This window comes from Dendropsophus ebraccatus, chromosome 1, assembly GCF_027789765.1.
Source record: "Dendropsophus ebraccatus isolate aDenEbr1 chromosome 1, aDenEbr1.pat, whole genome shotgun sequence".
Lineage (NCBI taxonomy): Eukaryota > Metazoa > Chordata > Amphibia > Anura > Hylidae > Dendropsophus > Dendropsophus ebraccatus.
This window is the reverse complement of record NC_091454.1, coordinates 206,570,901-206,596,307: the sequence shown is the minus strand read 5'-3', so window position 1 is coordinate 206,596,307 and position 25,407 is coordinate 206,570,901. Positions and strand designations below refer to the sequence as shown.

The window sequence follows — 25,407 nt, the reverse complement described above, 5'->3', positions numbered from 1 at the left end:
TGGCCTATCTCAGGAGATGTAATATGTGTAACTCCCCTTTAACTCCGGTGGTTTTTATGCAGCTAAAATAACACAAAGAGAGTTTGAAATGTTTATTCTCTGCAATTTACATAGTTGTGGTATTGAAGTGAAGCTATAGGGGTGGTAAAGTAAGAGTTCCATCCAGATACTGGTGCCCTGCCATCGAAGTATTATGTATGGTAGGTGGGGTACAGATTCTGCATTAGGACCCAGGAGCTCCATGTTCTGCCATTGCTCGGTATAGAATGGATCTCAGCAGGTTACTTTTTACAGATATAATACAACTCATTCAAACAGTATTCATCATTCCAGGGTCCGGATTGGGTTTCTGCACAGTGTTCTCTATTTAGGTAATTGCTGGGCTGATTCTCTTTCCAGTTGCTGTAAATGAAAGAATGAGAACAAATGTCATTTTGCAGAAAAAAAATGAAGTGTAATATAAACCAATAGATGGAAAATACCAAAGATACAATCAGGAGACTGGTTTGTCTTATGTCTTAAGGGGCCTATTCCACAGAGCGATAATCGGCTGAATCGTTCACTGGAATAGAGAAAACGATCAGCTGATGATCGGGTAATCGGCTGATCGTTTATTTAGGTCCAAACCTAAAAAAATCGGTCACCCACTGTGCATCGATGCGTGGAATAGCGATGCGCAGCTGGTCACCGACGATTCAAGCAGCTTACATTACCTAGCAGGGCTTCTTCTCCGCTCCGTCTTCATCCCGGTCACACGTGCAGCAGCAGCTTCGGTGCCGCCTGTCTGAGCTGTCAGACCGTTCAGCCAATCACAGGCCGGGACCGCCGTGGCCAGTGATTGGCTGAGCGATTTGACAGCTCAGTCAGGCTGCTCCGGAGCTGATGCTGCGAGCGCGACCGGGATGAAGATGGAGCGGAGGAGAAGCCCTGCTAAGGCTAGGTTCACACTGCGTTTTCAGCATCCGTTTAACGCATCCGTTTTTTGCAAAAAACGCATGAAAAACGGATTGCAAAAAACGGATTCATTTGTGTGCATCCGTTTTTCCATTGACTTCCATTATAAAAAAAAACGGATCCGTTTTTTTTGACGGTCCAAAACGGACAAAAAAACGTTGCTGACCCTATTTTTCTGGACGTTAAAAAAAACTCATCCGTTAAACGGATGCTGAAAACGCAGTGTGAACCTAGCCTCAGTAATGTATGCTGCAAGGACATCGGTAATGAATTCCCTGCAGCCCTCGCTAAACGATCATCAGGCCGTGAAATAGGCCCAGTAAACCAGCGCCGATCTGGCAGATCAGTGCTTGTTTACATTATTGATCGGCCCTAAGGCCCTATTACACCAAGCGATTATCTTCCATAAGTGGCCGATAATGGTCCATTACGGCCGATAATCGCTTAGTTTAATAGCTAGTGTTAAAAGACAACGATCAGCTGACACGCATTATGTCGGCTGATCCTTGTCTTTCAACATGTTGATAAAAACTTCAAGGATAACAATGAACTGCTGGCTTTGTGTAATAGATCTAAAGATCTATTAGCCCCCCCCCCCCCCGCGTTCTTACCCACTCGCTGTCAGCACGTGTAATAGTGCGGGCAGCGAGTGGAGAGCGAGGAGCAAGCAAGCACTGATCTGACAGGTCGGCGCTCGCTTACTTCTCCTGATCAGCCCGTGTTATAGGGGCTTTGGTCTATAAATCTTATTGGATGGAGATGACAAGAAAAGAAGCCCCTTCCAGCACCATCATCATCATTACAGACTGATTCAGGCCTGACCACACCCATAGGTCTGTACATTCTTGTATAGCAGAGTATCATCATATGGTTTTATCACATTAATTCTGATCTGATTATTTTCTAGACACTGAGTAGTTTATTGTTGCCCCCCCCCCCTTATCAGGCCGATTCAGCAGATTATCTCTCTGTGTAATAAAGACAATGATCAGCTGCTGACAAAGATCATCTGCTGATCGTGTTGTTAAATCCTGGCTTAAAATTATAAGCCTTACAATTACCTGGTGTTTTTATAGCTTCTGCCCTCTGCCCGCTGGCCAGAACTTCTGAAGTGATAGGCCGCTCAGCCAATAACTGGCCAAGGTGGGACAATGCCGAGGCCAGTGATTGGCTGAGCGACCTGTCACTCCACAAAGTGATTCAGAAATTCTAAGCAGCAGGCAGAAGTCAGAAGAACACTGGAAGAACAGAGAGGTATATATAAAGTTTATTATTTTACACTAAAGGCAAGGGCTGCATGGTCATCGCTAATTAAATACTATATTTATACAGCCCTTGTTGCACGATTATCGAGCCGTGTAATAGGCTCCGTTCTTTTGTCAAAACTTTTGACATGTCTTTGTGAGAATTATTTTTTTAAACTGACATTAGTGATGTAACATTATCTAGTTACTATGTAGTTTTTTCTCCAAGACTGGTATATTACGCCTCCTGCTCCTGCACTTACTTAAAGGAGACTCGGGTCCCATCCAGCCACTTCCAGGTTTGAATGTTTTCTGGGTCTCGTCTTAGTCCGATCCAGTATCTCCCATCCATCTTATACAATTTACTCAAAGTATCCTATGAAATTTTGTGACAATGATAATAGATACATAGTATCCTGCAGTGTTATCTGTTTCATCCCTGCTCAGCTCCATTGATACAATATTCTTACTGTGTAATGTGACCTCCAGTCTGACAACCAGGAAATTACATGATCCAATGCATAGATAGAATGTCAATTTCTGTTGGATTACTGACTTTCTATGAATTGTGTGCAAATCCTCTAGTGTGTCGTATGAGATGCAGCCTGACAGCTGACCATCTTAAGCTGCATCTCATATTATACTCTATAGTGTGAATTAGAAGTCAGAAAATCTATGTCACTGATCTGTCACTTGCTGCACTTGGATTTAGACTCAAGTTCAGTCATAAGACTCCACCCCCTTTGTTTTCGCAGTGACAGAAGCATTATGGGAAATATAGGCTGCACTACAAAAGCCATATTAGAGGTGTAATAGCAACCAAGATGGAAGATAACCAATGCTTTACACATCTGTTACAATAGGTATCCACATACAGGAACTTCTAAACGATTGTCTAATAATATCTATGCTGCTCTATATTATTCCTGGACTGATGTGTGGAATTGAAATGATTGCATTTTATTTTCATATAATGGAGAATATCTGCAGATACAGTGTATAATGTACGGCTATTACTTTGTTTTGGAATAGATAACGGTGGGTGATTCTCGTTTCCTGTATACAGCTCTTACCAATTCAGTCTTGTTCTTTACTATTACAAGAGTAGAGTTCATATTGAAGCATTTATCTCGGGCCTCATCCCAGGTTGTTTTATACTCAGACACATAGTAACATGAGCATCCAGTCGTATTCCAGCCATCAGGACACGGTGTGCAGGTAATCTCTATATGAACAGAATACAGCTGTTACGCAGTCATAGTTTTAGATTTAAATGTGTTGTCTTGACTGACTTTATTTTTCCTATGACGTTCAGATATGTGTAGGTTAAAAAAAACTCTCCCAAAAACCCCGTAACTCCTGTCTCTGCAGCCTGTAGCTTGTGGGTGTATAAACAATATGTCACAGGAGTTGTGACACTGAGCAGTGGACCGGGGAATGAGGTTCTCTGATACGTACTTCACATGGCTGTATATAACAATCAGGCAAAGTCTCACTACTGCATTTCAGTGACAGTAATATGTGACACACGTAGTTGTCAACAGTCCCGGTTTTGCTGGGACTCTCCCAATTTTAAAGAGACAGTCCAGCAAATTAATGACCCAAGTATGTCCCAGAAAGCTGTTCCAACTGGGCTGGCCCCCTATGCCTTTAACTATAAGCACTCCTAATGAGCACTTATAGGTAAATTTTAACTATAAGCACTCACTTGGAGTGCTTTTACCTTAAAGTGACACTGTTACCCCCTTTTTGCATTCTTACTTCTCTACACAGGTGTAAAGGGTAAATTTAGCAGTTTTCATACCTTATTTTATATCATACGTCATGGTGCTTGTTCAAGTAAAAAGTGATCTTTTATCAACTGCAAATTGTGCTAAGAAGGCGGGGCTTCACAGCAACAGCACCACTTAGCCACTTCACGGCTACCGTTGGCCCCGCCCCTCCGTGACGTCATAGAAAAGAAAGTTGAAAGACAACACGGAAAGAAGTTGAAAGACAACAATCAGCCGACATCGTGCTTGTCAGCTGATCGTTGCCTTTTATTACACAAAGCGATTATAGGCCGTAGTGGCCGAAAATCGGCCAAATATGGGCGATAATTGCTTTGTGTAATAGGGCCTTTAGGAAAAAAAAAATAAAATAACTAAGTCTTTATGATGGGCAGGCCAGGTGGAGAAGAAAAGAAAAAGTGAGCAACTCCGATCAGAGAAGACGTCGCCTGTGAGTCACTGGATGTAGCTGCACTGTAATAACACATCTTAATTATCATTTCTGTACAAACAACTCTTAACTCTGCTTGCTGGCAGCGACATAGAGAAGGGTATCTTGGGAAAGTGTGTGGGAAGGAGGAAAATAAAGGTTTTTTTTCTCCATAGAATATCTAATTAATATTCTACATAAAGAATTAATATTGATTAAATAACAGTACAAAGTTTCTAAACAATACCACAATAGGCTCATCATGTACTGTATGTCCAAATTACAGAGGAATTGTAATTGTTATTCATTGTTTTATAATAGTAACTAAGGTAAGGGCAGTGATCTCTCTACAAGTGTAAATGACATCATTAATGACTTGAAGGTAGAATCTGACGCCATTATCTGCATAGAGAGGTATACATTTTCCTGCATTAGACAGTGTATAAAAGAGGAAACCATAATCTTTCTGCCAGTATCTACTGTATATATGTGATAAGGAATACCCTAAGGAATACAGTCTGTGATGTGCAGGACACTTACCGCCATTCTTCAGCTGTGATATCTCTTCATTCATTTGCAGATCTGTGAAGTAAAAAGCAGATATGTGAAAAGACGGTTTCTGCCTATTATTACCATTCAATGTATAGTTTTCTCATTGACTATACTAAAGATAGGAAGAATAGTTCAGATACCCTCCTACTTTACCCTATAGTAAAATTATTGATGTGCAGCTTACAAGTGACCAAAGCTAATAAACAGCATGGAACACTCATTTTAGTTAAGGGGAACTCTAGAAAAAAAATGTTTTTTTATCAACTGATCTCAAAACATTATACAAATCTGTAATTTACTTCTATAAAAAAATCTCAAGTCTTCCAGTACTTATCAGCTGCTGTATGCCCAGCAGGAAGTGGTGTATTCTTTCCAGTCTGACATAGTGCTCTCTGCTGCCCTCTCTGTCCAAGACAGGAACTGTCCAGAACAGCAGCAAATCCCAAAAGAAAACCTCTCCTTCTGTGGACAGTTCCTGTCTCAGACAGAGGTGGCAGCAGAGAGCACTGTGTCAGACTGGAAAGAATATACCACCTCCTGCTGGATATATAGCACTGTCTGTGTCAGGAATAGAAATGAGTCTGGACTGGACTGTCTGAACCTGAGTTAGAGTGCGAACTTCTGAAAAATGGCGTGAGATGACGGCTTATAAACAGTCATAAAAAAAAAAGTAAAAAAAAAAACACATAGGGGGAGGTTTATCAAACATGGTGTAAAGTGAAACTGGCTCAGTTGCCCCTAGCAACCAATCAGATTCTAGAAGTCAGGGAGACAGAAATGCTTCTGCGTAGGGATGAAGGAATTTACAGTACAAACAAAGCAAATCACTTTGTTAGGATTGGCTGGCAGCTTGTCAGGCTGCTTTCATTTCATTCGTTTGTTTAGAATGGATTCAGGTCGAACCAAACAGGTGACTTGAAGTTTTATGAACTGGACGAACCAAACTCTTCAAAACTTTTTCATTTCTAGCAAGGAACTGTCAAGAGAATTAACAAATCTCCATAAAAAAACTTCTCCTGCTGAGGTTAGGTGGGGGCAGGATCAGAAACAAAATGAGAAAATGTTAAATCAGAGTAGTAGATATTTGGAACAGACTTCCAGCAGACAGACACTGTTGCTAATAGATAAGGCTTTCAATACTTTACACAGCTCAGTAGCTGGACACACTTGTTTAGGAGTAATGGTACAGTCTCTGTAGACAATATGCTTTGTAGGATAGACCTTGGTGTGAGTTAAACTGAAGTAACTTTTGAGTTTATGTAGCTGAATTGGTAGTACAATTTGAACTGGTTTTAAAAGTTGTGTAGCGGGACAGGAAACTGTAGAGTGTGAATGAGATCCTATTTGGCTTACAGCTAGGAGTCTTTAGAGAAGAGTTACCTACACCCATGAGTATGAACTTCCGCCTAATGCTGTCTGTGGGCACAGAGTGACACAGACCCAGATGTAGGCCCCACCTTGTGGGTAGAGCTAGACATCAGGATTACCCTTAGGACCTAGCGTGTTTACAATAGAGGCATGGCTAATGCAATTTACCAAACTACTGACTTGTACTTCCACAACCCCATGCTCGCGGTGCTCTAGCCGGACATAGCTAGGGTATCAGAAGTTATAAAGAGATAGAGTATAGTCCCACACATGGGCTTTGGCCACCTGCTCAGTATTAGGAAGAATCTCTCACCAGCTCTCTGTAGTGTTGCTTCTCATACACCCTCTTACTACAACTAACTGACAACTAGAACTGACTCACTCCCAACCCCACTATATTCAACCTTGGCCTTCAGGTTGGAATCTGATTAAACAACAAGCAGAACAACCCTCTGTGATCACTGGGTGATCGCTGGGTACTGAAATTCACTGAAGAATAACAATGATTAGGGTATAGAAACACTATTAGGCTAGGTTCACACAACGTAAGTTTTATGTTAATCATGGCCGTTGTTGCCGATAATCAACAACGGCCGTGAGTAATACAAAACTTACGTTGAACTGCACTCAATGAGATCCCGGCCGGAGAGCATACACATAGTGTCAGTTTTGTGCGCCTGTTGTTCATTGAATAGCGGCCGCACAAGCCTGACAGATCACACAAGGGAGCTTCGGCAGCACTCTCCATTGTCGGCTATGGTGAATTGGGATTCAGGCGCACACGGATGCTAATACTGCCATAGAATATCTATTATGGGGAAATTATATTTCTTAAATGAGGGTACACAAGGGGAGATTTATCAAACATGGTGTAAAGTGAAACTGGCTCAGTTGCCCCTAGCAACCAATCAGATTCCACCTTTCATTCCTCAAAGACTCTTTGGAAAATGAAAGGTGGAATCTGATTGGTTGCTAGGAGCAACTGAGACAGTTTTTACTTTACACCATGTTTGATAAATCCCCTCTAAATAATACCACAATAGGCCGATCAGACTACAGAGGAATTTAGGACTCATAAGTACAAGGTAGAATAAGATACATTATCTGCATAGAGAGGGGCTGTATACATTTTCCTGCATTAGGCAAAGTATTTGATAGAAAACCATAATCTCCCTGCCAGTAACATATATATATGATAAGGAATATCCTGAGGAATACAGTCTGTGATGTGGAGGACACTTACTGTGATTCTTCAGCCCTGACAGCTCTTCAGCCACTTGTTTATCTGCGGAGTAAATAGGAGACTAGTGAGAAGACAGTTTCTGCTTTTTCTTACCATTTGATGTAAAGTTTATCATTGGCCATAATAAAGATAAGAGCAGTAACTTAAAGGGAACCAATGAGCCCAGTTGGGCTAATATGGTTCCCTGAACTGCTGTATACAGCTCCTGCAGCAGCCGCGGTACGTACCGCGGCTGCTGCAGGAGCTGTATACAGCAGTTCAGGGAACCATATCAGCCTGATTGGGCTGATTGGTTCCCTTTAAGTCTCCTCTTATTTTACCCTATATTAACCCTTAGAGGACCGGGCCAATTTCAATTTTTGCGTTTTCGTTTTTTCCTTGCGCTTAAAAGGTCATAGCACTTGCATTTTTTCACCTAGAAACCCACATGAGCCCTTATTTTTTGCGTCACTAATTGTACTTTGCAATAACAGGCTGAGTTTTTTCATAAAATACACTGCGAAACCAGAAAAAAATTCAATGTGTGGTGAAATTGAAAAAAAAAAAACAAAACACAAACGCATTTCTTTTATTTGGAGGGTATTTTTTTTTATGCCATACGCCCTGGAGTAAAACTGACATGTTATATATGTTTCTCAAGTCGTTACGATTACAACGATATATAACATGTATAACTTTTATATTGTATCTGATGGCCTGTAAAAAATTCAAACCATTGTTAACAAATATATGTTCCTTAAAATCGCACCATTCCCAGGCTTATAGCGCTTTTATCCTTTGGTCTATGGGGTTGTACGAGGTGTCATTTTTTGCGCCATAATGTGTGTTCTTTCTATCGGTACCTTGATTGTGCATATGCGACTTTTTGATCGCTTTTTATTACAATTTTTCTGGATTTGATGCTACCAAAAATGCGCAATTTTCCACTTTGGGACTTTTTTGCGCTTACGCCATTTACCGTACGAGATTGGAAATGTGATTAATTAATAGTTTTGGCAACTACGTACGCGGCGATAGCAAAAATGTTTATTTATTTATTTTTATTTATTTATAACATGGGAAAAGGGGGGTAATTCACACATTTTGTTTACAAATAATAACACTTTTTTTTTTACTTTTACACTTATAGTAGAAGGGGTTGTTCCCCCTGGGGTTAGGGTTATTCCCCATGAGAATCTACCATAAGTACACTAATCTCTCATTGAGATCTATGCTGCATAGATATGCTGCATAGATCGATCAGATATGCACTCGATTGCTTCTGGCTGCTGCAGCCGGAAGCAACCGAATGCAGAGCCGGGATCAGACACGGGGATTGCTCCTCTGGGACAACTTCCCGGGGGGGGGGGGGGGGGCGCTTTCTCTGCCACTAGACACCAGGGAACGGCTGCATCAGGTAATCGGATGCAGCTGTCATCTTTGACAACTGCATCCAATTATCTAATTATCGGGCACGGCGATCGGACCGTGCCCGCTAATAGCCGCGGTCCCGGGCTACATTCGGCACCCGGGACTGCGGCGGTTCAGAGCGCGGCCCCGCTCTGAATACCTGTGGGCGGCCCTGGATGTACAGGTACGTCCAGGGTCGCCTAAAGGTTAAACTTAATGATGTCCAGGTTACAAGTAAACAAAGCTAATTTACAGAGCAGAACACTCATTTTATTAAAGGGGAGCTCCGGGAAAAATGTTTTTCAAATCAACTGCTGTCAGGATGTAATATAGATTTGTAAATTACTTCAATTTTAAAGTGCTCTCTGCTGCCATCTCTGTTCCTGTCAGAAACTGTCCAGAGTAAGGGCGGGTTCACACTGCGGAATTCTCGCGGACAATGTCCGCGGAATTCCGTCAGCTGTCTGCCCGCACGGGCACGCGCTTTTTCGCCGGCTCCATAGACACCATTCTATCCGCTAAAAGAAGTGACATGACACTTCTTTCAGTGTATAGCGGAATACGCCGGCCCATAGAATGATGTCTATGAGGCCGGCGGAAAGGCGCCCAGATGTGCGGGCGGACAGCTGACGGAATTCCGCGGACATTGTCCGCGAGAATTCCGTAGTGTGAAGCCGCCCTAATTGTAAATCCCCATGGAAAACCTCTCCTGCTCTGGACAGTTTCTAACATGGACAGAGGTGGCAGCATGGAGCTCTGTGTCAGAATGGAGAGAATACACCACTTCCTGCAGGACATACAGCAGCTAATAAGTACTGAAAGACTTGAGATTTTTAAATAGAAGTAATTTACCAATCTATATAACTTTCTGACACTAGATGATTTAAAATATTTTTTTTTTCTCCTCTGGAGTACCCCTTTAAAATGTAGATCATTAACATTATTCGAGCATATGCTTAAAAATATGAGGTGGATTACTTTACTCCAGACAAAATTGGAAGTATATAATAGCTTTCAAAAATACACAATAACTTATAGTTTTGGTAAAATTCTCCCATTATAATAACCAATACTCACAGTATTTTAATAGGACACTTGTGACGGCAACCAAAATAAGGAACAATATAATGAGAAAGATCAGGGCGGCTAGAATCATGTGAACTTTTTTGATGTTGCCGGATGACTCTCCTGAAAAAAAAAAAGAAGAATATCAGAACAACATAATCTGATCACTTAGAACATTTTAGACTAATTTGCTCGCAGTCTGTTCCAAGTATCCACTACTCTTTTGGTAAAAATGTAAGAAATGCTTATAGTAATTATTTTACAGTTATGCCAGTACATTTTATTTTGAGTAACACCATCTATACTGAAAAAGTTTGGCAATAGGTGATGTCATTTATCAATATTTGCCCAATGACTCCATTTTATATTGGCAAGAGAATTATTTAACCTCTTAACCCCTTCAGGACTGGGCTAATTTTCGTTTTCGCGCTTTCGTTGTTTCCTCCTCGTGTTTAAAAGGCCATAGCACTTGCATTTTTTCACCTACAGACCCACATGAGCCCTTATTTTATGTGACACTAATTGTACTTTGCAATGACAAGCTAAATTTTGGCATAAAGTACGCTGCAAAACCTAGAAAAAAATGAAATGTGTTGTGAAATTGAAAAAAAAAACAACACATTTTTTTTATTTTAGGAAGGTTTTGTGTTTACGCCGTTGGCCCTAGGGTAAAACTGACTTGTTATACATATTCCTCAAGTTGTTAGGATTACAACGATATGTAACTTGTGTAACTTTATAAATTTAATTTGATGGCTTTTAAAAAATTAAAACCTTTTTTAGAAAATAAAAGTTTCTTAAAATTGGTCTATTCCCAGGCTTATAGCGCTTTCATCCTTTGTTCTATGGGGCTGTGAGGTGTATTTTTTTGCGCCATGATGTGTACTTTCTATTGGTACCTCAATTGCGCATATGCAACTTTTGAAACAAATTTTATAACAATTTTTCTGGATTTGATGCGACCAAAAATGCGCAATTTTGCACTTTGGAATTTTTTTGCGCTTACGTCGTTTACCTTGAGAGATCAGGAATGAAATAAATTAATAGTTTGGGTGATTACACACGCGGCGATAGCAAACATGTTTATTTATTTATTTTTATTTATAAAATGGTGAAAGGGGGGGATTCAAACTTTTTTACACACATACTAGAAGTCCCCCTGGGGTTAGGGTTATTCCCCCTGGGGTTAGGGTTATTCCCCCTGGAGTTAGGGTTATTCCCCCCTGGGGTTAGGGTTATTCCCCCTGGGGTTAGGGTTATTCCCCCTTGGGTTAGGGTTATTCCCCCCTAGGGTTAGGGTTATTCCTCCTGGGGTTAGGGTTATTCCCCCCTGGGGTTAGGGTTAGTCCCCCTGGGGTTAGGGTTATTCCCCCTGGGGTTAGGGTTATTCCTCCTGGGGTTAGGGTTATTCCTCCTGAGGGTTAGGGTTATTCCCCCCTGGGATTAGGGTTATTCCCCCCCCTGGGGTTAGGGTTAGTCCCCCTGGGGGACTTCTAGTATAACTGCTCTGATCTCTCATTGAGATCTATGAAGTATGGATATACTGCATAGATCAATGAGAGGCATTCTGTTGCTTTCATCTGCTGCAGCCAAAAGCAATAGAACGTCGAGTCGGGATCAGCGCCATTACGGTGCAGACCCTGGCCGGGTGAGGATGTGGGGATTGCTTTTCCGTGAACACGATTGCGGGGGGCAATCCCCCCCACTAGACACCAGGGAAGGAGAAAAGCAGCATTTTAAATGCAGCTGTCAACTTTCACAGCTTCATTTAAAAAGCTAATTAGTGGACACGGCGATCGGCGACGGTGCAGATAGCACTCGGGACCGTGGCGTTTCAGAGCGGAGTCATCGCACGACCCTTCTCTGAATGCCCCCACCCGCATGAGGATGTACAGTTATGCCCTCATGCGGGAAGGGGTTAAATCTAGGCCTGTTTTGGCTGTAATGACTGAGCCCTATTTTTTTTTTTTTACCTGACAAGTGTTACTTTATGTTGTAATAACGTTTACATTGTTTAAAAAAAAAAAAAAAAAAAAATGGGGGAAAAAAGTAAAAAAAAAAATTCTTCTAGATTGAAACAGCCATACCGCATATATTAGTGAGTAACTGACATTTACAACATGTGTAGATTATATTGATATATGTTGAATGCACTTTTAAATTTTTCTGAGGTTAGAAGGTTCAGCAGAAGTCAGAAGTTTAGCAGCAATTTTTCACTTTTTTTTTAGAGAAATTTTAAAAATCTGATATTTTAGAGATTGGTTTGGTTTTGGATTTGAGGAGCCTGTATGCTAGTACCTCCTGTACATCATTCCATTTAAAAGGGAAAGTAAGCTTTATGCATCCTGCTCGTTCAGCGAGAAAGTAGTTAAGTGTTGATGCACAGCATTGCCACTTAACTCCATTGAGGCCAAACAATAAGCAGCAATATCTGCATACTGTCCTTAAAGCGGTTGGCATCTTTATAGTAAAATAGTTCAGTCTACAGTATTAGGCTGCGTTCACACTACATATATTTCAGTCAGTATATGTATATTTCAGTCAGTATTGCAACCAAAACCAGGAGTGGATTAAAAACACAGAAAGGATCTGTTCACACAATGTTAAAATTGAGTGGATGGCCGCCATTTAATGGCAAATATTTGCTGTTATTTTAGAACAACGGCTGTTATATTGAAATAATGGCCGTTATTTACTGTTATATGGCAGCCATCCACTCAATTTCAACATTGTGTGGACAGAGCCTTTCTGTGTTTTTAATCCACTCCTAGTTTTGGTTGCAATACTGACTGAAATATACGTAGTGTGAACGCAGCCTAATTAGTAAGCGTACCCACTGCACTTACTGACAGGGCTCCCTGTGTGCCTCATAGAGCTAACATCAGATTATCCTCCTCCAGGCTGTGCTGTCCTGCTCTGTGGTCATTCTATCCATAAAATGGCTGAGCATGAAGGACCATGTGACCATGCCCAGCCCTAAGTGTCCTCCATGGGCATATACAGGCTCCTCCATGTTGGCCATCTTATGAACAAAATCACAACAGAGCAGGAGCCTGGAGGAGGGGTGCCTGATGTTAGCTCTATGAGGTACATAGGGAGCTGCTGTCAGAAAAGTGCAGTGCGTACACTTACTAATGTTGTACACTGAATAATTTTACTATAAAGTGGCCAACCCATTTAATAGCTGGGCTGAACACACTGCACCCAGTCCAGCAAAGATTAGGTTAAAAGGAGATCCACGGCATTACCATTTAGCTACTAAATAGATTGCTGCTTAATGAAGAATAAAAAAAAAATATCTGTCAAAATAATGAGTGCTCTGCTCCTCTGTGAGGACGATAACTAGAGGATGCAGTGCAGAGGAAGACATAAAGGCTACAGAAAGAAGCAGGAAGAAGTGAGTATTAGATTGTGTTCCTGCATTGCTTATTTAGTGTTTCTAAGTAAGTGTGTAAAAAATGCAATGCTAGAATGTCAGGAAACAATCAATTAATTATTACTATTTTTTGTTTTCAGTAGTTTTTGTTATTGGAGTTTTTGGTTTCTGGATCAAGCACACATGAACCCCGCAACCAAATGCATTAGCCTGTGTCTGCATGGCGATTTAAAACATGTTGTGCATTGCTCCATGCAATGAAAATTTGTTTTTCATTGCTAGTGCTGTTGGTCAGCAACATATGCATTCTTTGAGGCTATTTTTGATCCAAGAGGCGATTTTAAATTTTTTTTTGTATACAGTAGCATCAGTATATTCAAGGGGGAATTTATTACAGAACCGCCTAGGCCACAAAATATATTCCTGGTTTTTGCATAGCATAGTAACGGGTTGCTAACACTACAAGTAGGATTTTAGATCTTATATGTGTTTATGATTACAACATAGGGACGGGGAACCTGCGTCCCTCCAGCTGTTGCACAACTACAGATCCCATCATGTCTGGACAGCCAAAGCTCAGGCTGTCCAGGCATGATGGGAGTTGTAGTTTTGCAGCAGATGGGCTGAAGGTTTCCCATCCCTGGTCTCTTTGAGTGTGTATTCCTATAAAATATATTAATCTTTGATAATCTTGTGTTTATTTTTGTATTCCTTTTAGGGTTCAGATTTAAAATGAACATGTAATAAGCTTTACTTTTGGTTGTTGGTGCTTTGTTCTTCCAAATAGATTTGGTAAAGTCTTCGTGGTTTCGTTCCATAGAATTCACATACACATCGTCCTTAGTACAGAAGTCTGAAAATTAGAGACATTAGTGGAGAATTATTGTGCATTCTTACAGTAGGAATATTCTATGTTACCCATAGCAGCCAATCACAGCTTAGCTTTCAAATATTCATCAGTGCTAGTAACATAAAAGCTGGACGTACCAGCATACCATAACATACCGGAGATCTGCCACCCTGTTATGTAGTTACAGACGGTTTTCATTCTATGAAGATGAGCATGTTTGTTGCAATGGAGGCGGGCCTAGCACCCCTAGTGCACCAGACACTCCTGCCACATGAATAGTAGCCCAAAGCAATGGTGCACTGAACTTATGGATCTATGCATTACATATGTACTGCATAGATCTCAATGAAAGAACAGTTTAGTTATAATAGAATTTTTGGTTATTTGTGATTTTTTTTGACATTTTTTATTATATGCATTTAGGGTTATTATCTATTGACATTAATATGAATTTTTTATGTTTTATGAGACATAATCCTGATTTGGAATCATTGGAGATATATATATATGGAAATTCCTTTTATTTGAGAGTTATTTATATATATATTTTTTACACTATTCACCACACTATTCACTTATATCACATAGTACATTATCATGTTCACTTTTCACATTTGATTATGTTTGAATTATTAATAAATACACATACACACATTATCACATTGGCATAACAATCAATTTTCTATTTATTATATTTTCACAATATATATATATCACTAATGTCATCTTTTTTACATAATTTTAGTAACACATTGCACTTGTCACTTTATTTTTTGCAGGGTTTGATTTGCACATTTGACTTTAGTTAGTTTGTTCACCGGTGCTCTCTCATCCAGTATCCTTTCCTAGCTACATATGGATATGGGAAATTTTCCCATTTCCAAGATGGCCGTCGGGTGTTGCGCGTCGGTGTGCGCATGCGCCGACGGACGCGGTGTTCCGGACACTCCCACCCTCAATGACGGCGCTATGACGCCTGATTTGTGGGCGGAGACTTGAAGGAACATGGCGTCCGGACGGCTGTTCATGCGTTCATGGACGCGCCGGTAAGTTAACACCGGACACTTTGCATAATTGGCCACCAGACGTAGTTCCCCCTCATAAGGCACCATACACTCCTCCTATCCATCGCTCCTGGTTAAAGCAGCGGCGAAACGCGTTGGGGTGTGGAGTGGAGGAGTCAGGATATTCAGTGTGGGTGAGTGATATATCCCGATACACTTCTCTGAGAACATCTCAGTGGATCAGCAACTCTGCAGCTTGGATTTGTTATACATAGGTACAGGGACATATGTGCAATCATTGGGTGTATCCTTACAGGGATATACACACACTGTCTGAATTTGGATTTATGTGCAATCAAGTGTATGCTGCTATATACAGTGTGTCCAATATACATTTGCTGCTATTTGGGGTTGTTGCAATATACAGGGATTGAAGCATATTCACTCAGTGCAATAATATATAGTACCATACGAGTAATGTTATAGTCATTTGTATTAGTGTTATTTATGAATTGTTTTGTACAAGTATGTATAATATCGGTCCTGACTCCTCCTGTTTTTAAATTGTCTGTGTGATTTATGTTTTTTAGGGGATTAATGGGTTGTTGTTTTCTCAATAAAATTTAATTGGATATATAATCAGTATTTGTGGATTCAATTTGTTATGGGGTTATTGTAGGTTTAGTAGTTATAATAGAAGTCCCCCAGGGGGACTTCTCGTTAGTGTGTAAAAACAAAAAAGTTTTTTCATTAATAAAAAAAATCCTATCATATAATAAAAAAGCTGTTAAAAATAAAAGTTATACAAGTTACCTATCATTGTAATTGTACTGACTTGAGGAACATAGATGACATGTCATTTTTAGCATAGAGCGAACAAATTAACCATAAGTTTTTTTTTTTTTTCTTTTGGGGGGGGGGGGGGTTAGTTTGCAGCATAAAAGACTCTCAAATCCACATTAGACATTTGAAATTTTGATAATTTGCTGGTAGATTTCTAAGGCTTGACAAATAATGCCAACAGAGAGTAGACGTAGTGTATATATATATATATATATATATATATATATATATATATATATATATATATATACAGTGGTGCCTTGGATTAGGAGCATAATTGGTTCTGGGACCTTGCTTGTAATCCAAATCCACTCATAAACCGAAGCAAATGTTCCCATAAGAAATCGTAGAAATGCAGACAATTGGTTCCACACCCCAAAAATAATGATTTATTATTCTGAATAACATGTAAAACAGATGAAACAAACATTCTGCCATGCCAGGGTTCTGTTTGTTCGCGGTCGGCTAATTAACTATTCAAATGCCGCTGTCAAAGCTGACAGCTGCATTTGAATAGCAGCTGTGCCCCCTCTCCCTGGTGTCCAGTGGGGGATCTCCCCCCGTGATGCGATCGCGGAGGGGAGATCCGTTCTAATGAGCCGGCCGGGGCTCAGCGTCGGAATGACGCTGATCCCGGCTCGGCAATCTATTCAGATGGTCTGCAGCAGACCATTATAATAGAGCACCGATCTGATGGATCATTGCTCTATTATATACACAGGATTGATCTCAATGGGAGATCAGTTCTGTGTATATAGAAGTCCCCCAGGGGGCTTCATATTACTGTAAGGGAAAGTTAAAAAAATAAATATTAATAAAAAATCCCCTCCCCTAATAAAAGTCTGAATCACCCCCCTTTTCCCATTTTACAAATAAAAATAAATAAATAAACATGTTTTTTATCACCGCGTGCGTAATTGCCCGAACTATTAATTAATCACATTCCTGATCTCGCACGGTAAACGGTGTAAGCGCCAAAAAAATCCCAAAGTGCAAAATTGCGCATTTTTGGTCGCATCAAATCCAGAAAAAATGTAATATAAAGCGATCAAAAAGTCGCATATGCGCAATCAAGGTACCGATAGAAAGAACACATCATGGTGCAAAAAATGACACCTGACACAGCCCCATAGACCAAAGGATAAAAGCGCTATAAGCCTGGGAATAGAGAGATTTTAAGGAACGTATATTTGTTAACAATGGTTTTAATTTTTTACAGGCCATCAGATACAATATAAGTTATACATGGTATATATCGTTTTAATCGTAATGACTTGAGGAACATATATGACAACTAAGTTTTTCCATAGGACACACGGCGTAAAAAAGAAGCCCCCCCAAAGAAAAATAATTGCGTTTTTTTTTTTTCAATTTCACTGCGCATATAATTTTTTTCTGGTTTCGCAGCATATTTTATGGGAAAATTCAGCCTGTCATTGCGAAGTACAATTAGTGACGCAAAAAATAAGGGCTCATGTGGGTCTGTAGGTGTAAAATGCAAATGCTATGGCCTTTTAAGCACATGGAGGAAAAAACGAAAACGCAAAAAGGAAAGTTAGCACGGTCCTTAAGGGGTTAAGGTCAGGAAGGATCCATCTGATGGAGCGGTACTACTAGGAGCTGGGTATCATTTACCTCTTCTTGTATGATCTTGAATATTCATCTTTTGGTTATTTCTCATTGTCAGGCTGTCAGCTGTGGAGTCCTGTGCTGTGTTCTCTAGCGATGTTACTTTATGTCCTGGGCATCAGCATCAAGTGTCACTAGAAATCTCTGCATGTAATATATGTCTATATCTGTCTATCTATTTCCGAATGATATGGGAAACCACAAAGAAGAAGGAAACAATGAGTGTTACTGCAGAATTAACAAAACACCCTTATTTTATCAGCAGAATTTGAAATTACGAAATTAAATTACAAAAATGGTACATCTGGGTTTCCCTAGAAACTGGCCCAGCTAGAAGGGGTGCAGAAGTAGGAATCGCCATTGCACCATAGACTCTTCCACCATATGAACCAATCCGAGACCTCGTAAAAGATTTTACATTTTGTATTGAGGCTTAAGGGCTTCCAGAAATACTAAAAAAATGATCCGAGATGAGCGAACTGTGAAGAACAGGTCAGAGACACACGGTATACACAAACTAGGTGAAATTCTGACACTGCTCCCACACACTGTCCCGCCTTTTGGGGAATCCGACTTCTTAACAAGCCGGTCCCAACCTGAAGACTGCAACTTCTCTGCAATCAGTGCAAACACAAGACACCGACAAGACAAACAAAACACACAATAATTATCAGGAGAGGCAAAGAGCACACACACAAACAAGGACAGTGAGCCCTGACTAGTCCCACCCACTGTCCCTGCCTCTTGCCTCAACGGCCCTAAATGGCCACAGACAACCACGAAGATGTTCCCTACTCTCGATATTTGGAACATAAAACACGGACAGACAAACAAACACAATAAGAGGAGTCAGACAAACCAGGACAACAACAGTATGGTACAAAACAGTAATCAGGAGAATAGTCAGGGTCAGATGCAGAGAACAGAGTAAATGGAGCAGACGAATAAATTCTAATGTTCTGTGGTGACCCCCGGACAATGTTGTAGCGGTGGGACGGCCGGTCACTTTCTAGGTGGAAGTGTGATGCCACTCCTTGTGGTGGATGGCCGAGGTACAGCCGGACCTTAAGGGTTTTGTCACGTAACACCAGTGCGTGGTGGGCACACAGGTGTGATGGCACGCCTGCTTTTAGAGTGTAAGGCCGGTTATGCCCTTCTCCCCTGTGGTCGGTGTCCTGCTGGGCTGCTGCAGGGTCCCTTGGAATAGTATAGTTACAGGTGTTGCTATCACGGATGACCAGAGCGGTGTAGTAATCCTCCCTGAATAATTACAGACTCGGGTGATAACGTTGACTTGGTTTACTTCTTGTATATGTGCAGCAGGTAATACAGCGAATCTTGAAAAGCCTTTGATAAAGTTCCAATAAATACACAAATATAGAACCAACAGATCTGTGTGATAAGTGCTAAGCCGGATGTAATAGAGTTGATAAGGTTGTACTGAGGTAGTAGAGAGGAGAGTGCCATGAGAGTCTCAACCCAAGTAGTAATGTGCTCTGCCGGGATGCTGGAGTGCATAGAAGAATACTTGAAGAAACAACCTGACCCCTGTCCTCCGTGCGTACGCTGCGGCTGTATGCTGCTCCAGTTGGGCGGGCCTTGAGACAGTGCAGCATTGAGAAGAAGCACGTCTGCCCAGCGTCAGCTGTCTGAGCACCGTGCACCGCCGTCCGCCGCCCATGCCGAAGACGACCAGCGCAGAACAGCGTAGCAGCCGCCAGGCTCCAGTCCAGAGGAGCAGCCTGTGCTGTGCCCGTCTAAGATGTAATTTAGGCACTGGGGTGGTGGGACCGGTCCGGAACATGGACCATTTAGGGCTGGGGGGAGGGGAGGCTGCCTCGCAGTGGGACCAGCGGACAATGATTATTGGGGCAGGCTGCATAGGGCGGACAGATGGCCCCATATGTTAATAAAGGGCAATAACAGAAAACTAACATGTTAATTGACATCCTCTGTGCTGCTGTGACCTCCCCTATAAGATCAGCCCCCTCTTCTCCTGACATCCTCTGTGCTGCTGTGACCTCCCCTATAAGACCAGCAGCCTCCTCTCCTGATATCCTCTGTGCTGCTGGGACCCTGTGATCTCCCCCTATAAGATCAGCCCCCTCCTCTCCTGACATCCTCTGTGCTGCTGTGACACTGTGTCCTGTCCTATAGGATCAGCAACCTCCTCTCCTGACATCCTCTGTGCTGCTGTGACACTGTGTCCTTTCCTATAGTTTCAGCCCCCTCCTCTCCTCACATCCTCTGTGCTGCTGGGACCCTGTGACCTCCCCTATAAGATCAGCACCCTCCTCTCCTGACATCCTCTGTGCTCTTTGGAGACTGTGACCTCCCCTAAAAGATCAGCACCTCCTCTCCTGACATCATCTGTGCTGCTGTGACCTCCCCTATAAGACAAGCAGCCTCCTCTCCTGACATCCTCTGCGCTGCTGGGACCCTGTGACCTCCCCTAAAAGGTCAGCCTCCTCCTCTCCTGACATCCTCTATGCTGCTGTGACACTGTGTCCTGTCCTATAGGTTTAGCACCCTCCTCCCCTGACATCCTCTGTGCTGCTGGGACCCTGTGACCTCCCCTATAAGATCAGCACCCTCCTCTCCTGACATCCTCTGTGCTGCTGTGACCCTGTAACCTCCCCTTTAAGATCAGCAACCCCCGCCGGGGGGCCCAGGTTGGGTGGGTTGGGTTATAATCTGCGCACCAATGAGAGCCCTCTTTTCTCTTCACCTATCTCTATATTCCTTTTTCTTTGCACTTTATTCTCCACCACTCACAGGGGACATTACACCTCCTGTAGGAAGTTGTCATATGGGGAAAGGAAAAACACACCCACACCCAGTCATTATCCAGTGTAGTCTAGTCTGTGGTAGTGGATAGACACACATGGGAGATGCAATCACCAGTTTCTTGAAAGCAGCACTTGTACTCACTATGCAGTGTTAAGCCACTAAAGGAGAGGACAAGTCAGAGATTATCCCAACCCACACTGTGAACATCTCTAATAACAGTGGAGGACAGTATCCTGATAACAAGAGGAAATGATCCTGATAGAGTATGTAGGCTTCTAGCAACTTTGCTCTATCCCGCAGTGCGGGTGTAACCAGGTAAACCTGGCCACTCTGCTCAACTCAGGTAACAAGGTCTAGGGCTTGTGTCACCCTCATAGGATGGGTCACCCGACATTGTAGGGCAACAGGTGGTATAACGACAGCTAAGGTCGAAACACGGGCACAAGTATACTTCTACTTTCAAGTCTTAAAGCGTAACTGTCATATTTTTTTTTATTGCAGAAATCAGTAGTATAAGTGATTTTAAGAAACTCTGTAATAGGTTTTATCAGCCAAAAAAGGCTCCTTCTGTACTCAAGAAGTAATCTCCCAGCCTCCCCTCCTGACTTCTTATCTGTGCGTTATCAGGCAAACACGTCTTCATTACAGAGAAGCCAGTGAAGACGGGCTCTGCTCTCTCCATTGTAAGCCTATGAAGGGGGGAGGGGCTGAGGGAGATGAGGGAGCAGGAAGAGGTGACATGAAGGTCAGCTGTTTGTAGACTCTCTGGGCACCTAAAATGCTGGATTCAGGTGTCAGAAAGGTCAGTGCTTATCTATGAACTTACTGAGAGAAGATTGCAGGGTGTTGTGCTTTGCAGAAATCCTCCGAGCTCAGTCACTCCTAACAGCCCCTCCCCTCTCCATAGCCACATAATGGAGACAGAAATCCTGCTGCTTCTGAAGGAAGGGGGGAGGCTGGGAGATTGCTTTTTCAGTCCAGAAGGAAACTCTTTTGGTTTATAAAACCTATTACAGAGTTTCTTAAAATCGCTTGAACTATTGATATTTAATGTTTTTTTTTTTTTTTAAATGGCCCTGAAATGACAGTTACGCTTTAAGTATTCTACTTTTCCTTCTTCTTCTAAAGTTCCAGCAGAACACACTTCTACCCTGGGTTGGGACTCTCAGTACAAACTCCTCTCCACTTTGTGGACTCTCAGTACAAACTCCTCTCTACAACTCTCAGCTCTTCTACCCTACAGGGTCTCAGTGCAGATTCTGTTCTGTCACGTCTACAGTCTGCTATCAGCTATTGTACAAAGTATTCTCTCAGTAAAGTAGATTTATTTATGGTAACAGGACTCAGTGATTATTATTCCAGAACCTACACAGTGGATATCACATCCTAGGGGCATCTCCCCTTTCTGTGGGTGGCGGTATCGATAGTCTGGGTGGGTCAAAACTCCACTCCGGAGCACCGTAATACATACTCAAGGGACCCCCTCACAGCCCAGCAGGTCACCGACCACAGGGGAAAGGGTATAGCCAGCTTTGCTAAAATAAAAGCAGGTGCGCCAGCATACCTGTGTGCCCAACCGGCACTGGCGTCAGAACAGTACAACTGCAGTCTCCCAGAACAGAGTATTTATTTGTCACTTTATCTCTGCACCTTTATTATAGCACATTCTGTTCTGGAAAGCTCTGGTCCACTGCAAACTGTGTGTATTGTGTCACCCCTCTCAGTGTTCAGGTCTGCTATTCCATTCATTTCTTGTATGCATGTTCAGTTATCAGTGCCTAAGGGTATTATGTCGCCCCCCAGTGTTCAAGTATGGTACTTTTCATGTATATTTGGTCCTATATGTCCTAATGGTGTGATGATGCAATGGCTGGATGTCACGTGACTGCCCCTGCTTTGGCTGGGAATACTATGTGACTTCCTGTCTGCCTCAGTCCTGTCTTCCACCTTCAGGGGGACAGGTTGTGTGTGTGTCCTCTCTCCCCTGTCAGGAGAGAGGTACGTGTGCTCTTCTGCTCCAGTTCCACAAGAAGTGTTCCTGGCTGTGTTCTCTTCTCAAGTTCTCAAGATTCCCATCCTAACCACAAGATCTGGGTGCCGTTCTTCAGTCATTCCTCTCACCATCTTCTCCAATCATCAACCTCCTGGTTATACTTTCCAACACTTCCTAGTATTACTCCTACAACACCTCCTGATATTATTCCTATAACACATCCTGGTATTACTCCTGCTACACCTCCTGGTTATACTTTCCAACATCTCCTAGTATTATTCCTACAACACTTCCTGGTATTACTTCTGCTACACCTCCTGGTTATACCTCCCAACACCTCCTAGTATTATTCCTACAACACATCCTGGTATTACTCCAACAACACTTCCTGGCATTACTCCTACACCACTTCCTGGCATTACTCCTACAACACCTCCTGGTATTATTCCTACAATACCTCCAGGCATTACTCCTACACCACTTCCTGGCATTACTCCTACAACACCTCCTGGTACTACTCCTACAACACCTCCTGGTATTACTCCTACACCACTTCCTGGCATTACTCATACACCACTTCCTGGTATTACTCCTACACCACTTCCTGGCATTACTCCTACAACACCTCCTGGTATTATTCTTACAACACCTCCTGGTATTATTCCTACAACACTTCTTGGTATTACTGCTACAACACTTCCTGGCTTTACTCCTACAACACCTCCTGGTATTATTCCTACAACACCTCCTGGTATTATTCCTACAACACCTCCAGGCATTACTCCTACACCACTTCCTGGCATTACTCCTACAACACCTCCTGGTATTATTCCTACAACACCTCCTGGTATTATTCCTACAACACCTCCAGGCATTACTCCTACACCACTTCCTGGCATTACTCCTACAACACCTCCTGGTATTATTCTTACAACACCTCCTGGTATTATTCCTACAACACTTCTTGGTATTACTGCTACAACACTTCCTGGCTTTACTCCTGCAAAGGAATTTATAAGTGAAAAACATGTATACCTATGTGAACCAACAGCTCTCAGGAACAGACCAGTCTCTTCAACAGGAGACCGCATTGTCCTCCTCCACTGCATGGCATAGACTTCATTGCAGTGGTAATACATTGCAAAAACACAGTACGGTGAGCTGTGGCATCCATTGTGCATTTCAGAGTAAGAATAATGGTACATCTTGTATTATTACTTTTTTTTCCTTAAGAAAAGCGTCCAGGCCAACGTGCAGAAAGACTTCACCAAACATGCAAGTGTTGTTGTTTTTTTTTTTAACATTTTTTAAAATTTATTTTTAAGCAAAAAGGTGGCAAACATCAGTTACAATAGCAATATAGACTTATAATAATGAAATTATCACCCCAGGACCTTCACCCTGCTGGGAGCTCCACCATTCTGGTCTCATTACACTCCTAGGATATTTTCATACAACGTCCAAACAACTGCCGTTGTTTGCTATGAAGACTGCATTAAAGTCAATGCACAGCGGCCGAAAATAATTGAAATGCTCATTATTCCGCTGTTCTTCAATACACCGTTTGAAGCATGGCCGTTGTTTGCATTGACTTAAAAGCAACCCATTTCACTATGAAAAGAACGTCCATGTTTTCATTTAAACAACGTGTGTTCTTGGCATAAAATGCACGTTGTGTGAACATATTACTGAGGTGAATCGCGAGGTAACATCCAGCTAACATCCAGCTAAAGAGAGTCTACAGGGGTTGGGAATGGGTGCAACAGATGCTACTGTATATCCAGCTATAGAGATATAGAGGGTATCATATATCAGTGATTGATACTGAGGGTCAGTTGCTTCTGGTGATGGCGCTATTATTTGGTCACTGTATGGCAATGTTTATTTATGTAAAGTATTGCAATTAAGGATGGTCCAAATCTGCCGAGGTTCAGGTTCGTATGAACCCGAATGCTTGGCATCAGATTCCCGCTGTCTGTCCGCTCCGTGGAGAGGGTGGATACAGTGGGAGGACCGCCTGGAAAACTGGCCTATGGCTATGGCTGTATCCCAGTTTTCCAGGCAGTCCTCCTGCTGTATCCACCCTCTCCACGGAGCGGACAGACAGCGGGAATCATTGCCGAGAGTTCGGGTTCGTACAAACCCGAACCTCGGCCGGTTCGGACCATCCCTAATTGCAATGTTTGGCTATATTGTATTAGAAACAACAGTACCAGATCAGTCAAAGGATACAAATGGTGCCCATGGACCTCATTGTCTTACCATGGAGTCAGATCTGATGAAACTCTGTATGGTACTGTCTGGCCCCCTCATTTTCATGATATCTTGTTCTTTGTTGGGAAAATGTTCATGTTAACTTTCAGTTAAAGAATCTTCTAAATTTCTTTTAATAACATATTAATGTGATAGTATTACATAGAGAACGGTATTGGTTAGCAATGCTCTTCTTTGCATACTCTTCACAGCCTGTTGAAGACTATGGCTGCTTTTAAATGACGAGATGGTTGCTGTTACGAGCAGCAAGTAAAATGGGGCCTCACACTGGGCAATATTTGTGGTGTGAGCGCCTGCACAATCTATCGTTCATGAACGTTTGTTGGGCCTAATGGAGTAAGGCCATGTTCATACACCGTAAGAGACCGGCGGTTCCGTGAGCGTGTACTATGTGTATACGCTCCGGCCGGGATCCCATAGAAGACTATGCAACGTACCTCTTCATAAAAAGTACGTCCGTTGTTGCCGATTGCAACAACGGCCGTACTTTTACGAAAGGATATGTTGTGTGAACATAGCCTAATGGTGTAAAAGGCCATTAAAGGGGTATTATAGGGGGAAGATACTTTTGCTTAGGCTATTCTCAAATAAAAGAAAAAAATTGATATACTCATCCTCTTTGTTCCCCTGCAAT

At 42.1% G+C, this 25,407-nt stretch overlaps 1 protein-coding gene across 2 annotated transcripts; it reads right to left on the bottom strand.

Moving 5' to 3' along the window:
• On the bottom strand, positions 1-25,281 carry LOC138792292 (CD209 antigen-like protein C). Of its 2 annotated transcripts, XM_069969591.1 has the most exons (9): positions 24,762-25,281; positions 17,723-17,891; positions 14,145-14,243; positions 10,027-10,137; positions 7,561-7,602; positions 4,938-4,979; positions 3,272-3,423; positions 2,462-2,574; positions 1-402 (listed from the first exon to the last, which is right to left on the bottom strand). In XM_069969591.1, the coding sequence occupies exons 2-9, from the start codon at positions 17,766-17,768 to the stop codon at positions 282-284; spliced, it is 726 nt and encodes a 241-aa protein (XP_069825692.1). In that variant the 5' UTR covers positions 17,769-17,891; positions 24,762-25,281; the 3' UTR covers positions 1-281. The 2 variants fall into 2 exon arrangements, with proteins under 2 accessions (XP_069825692.1, XP_069825774.1); XM_069969673.1 differs by lacking the exon at positions 7,561-7,602.
• Positions 25,282-25,407: the final 126 nt, after the last annotated feature.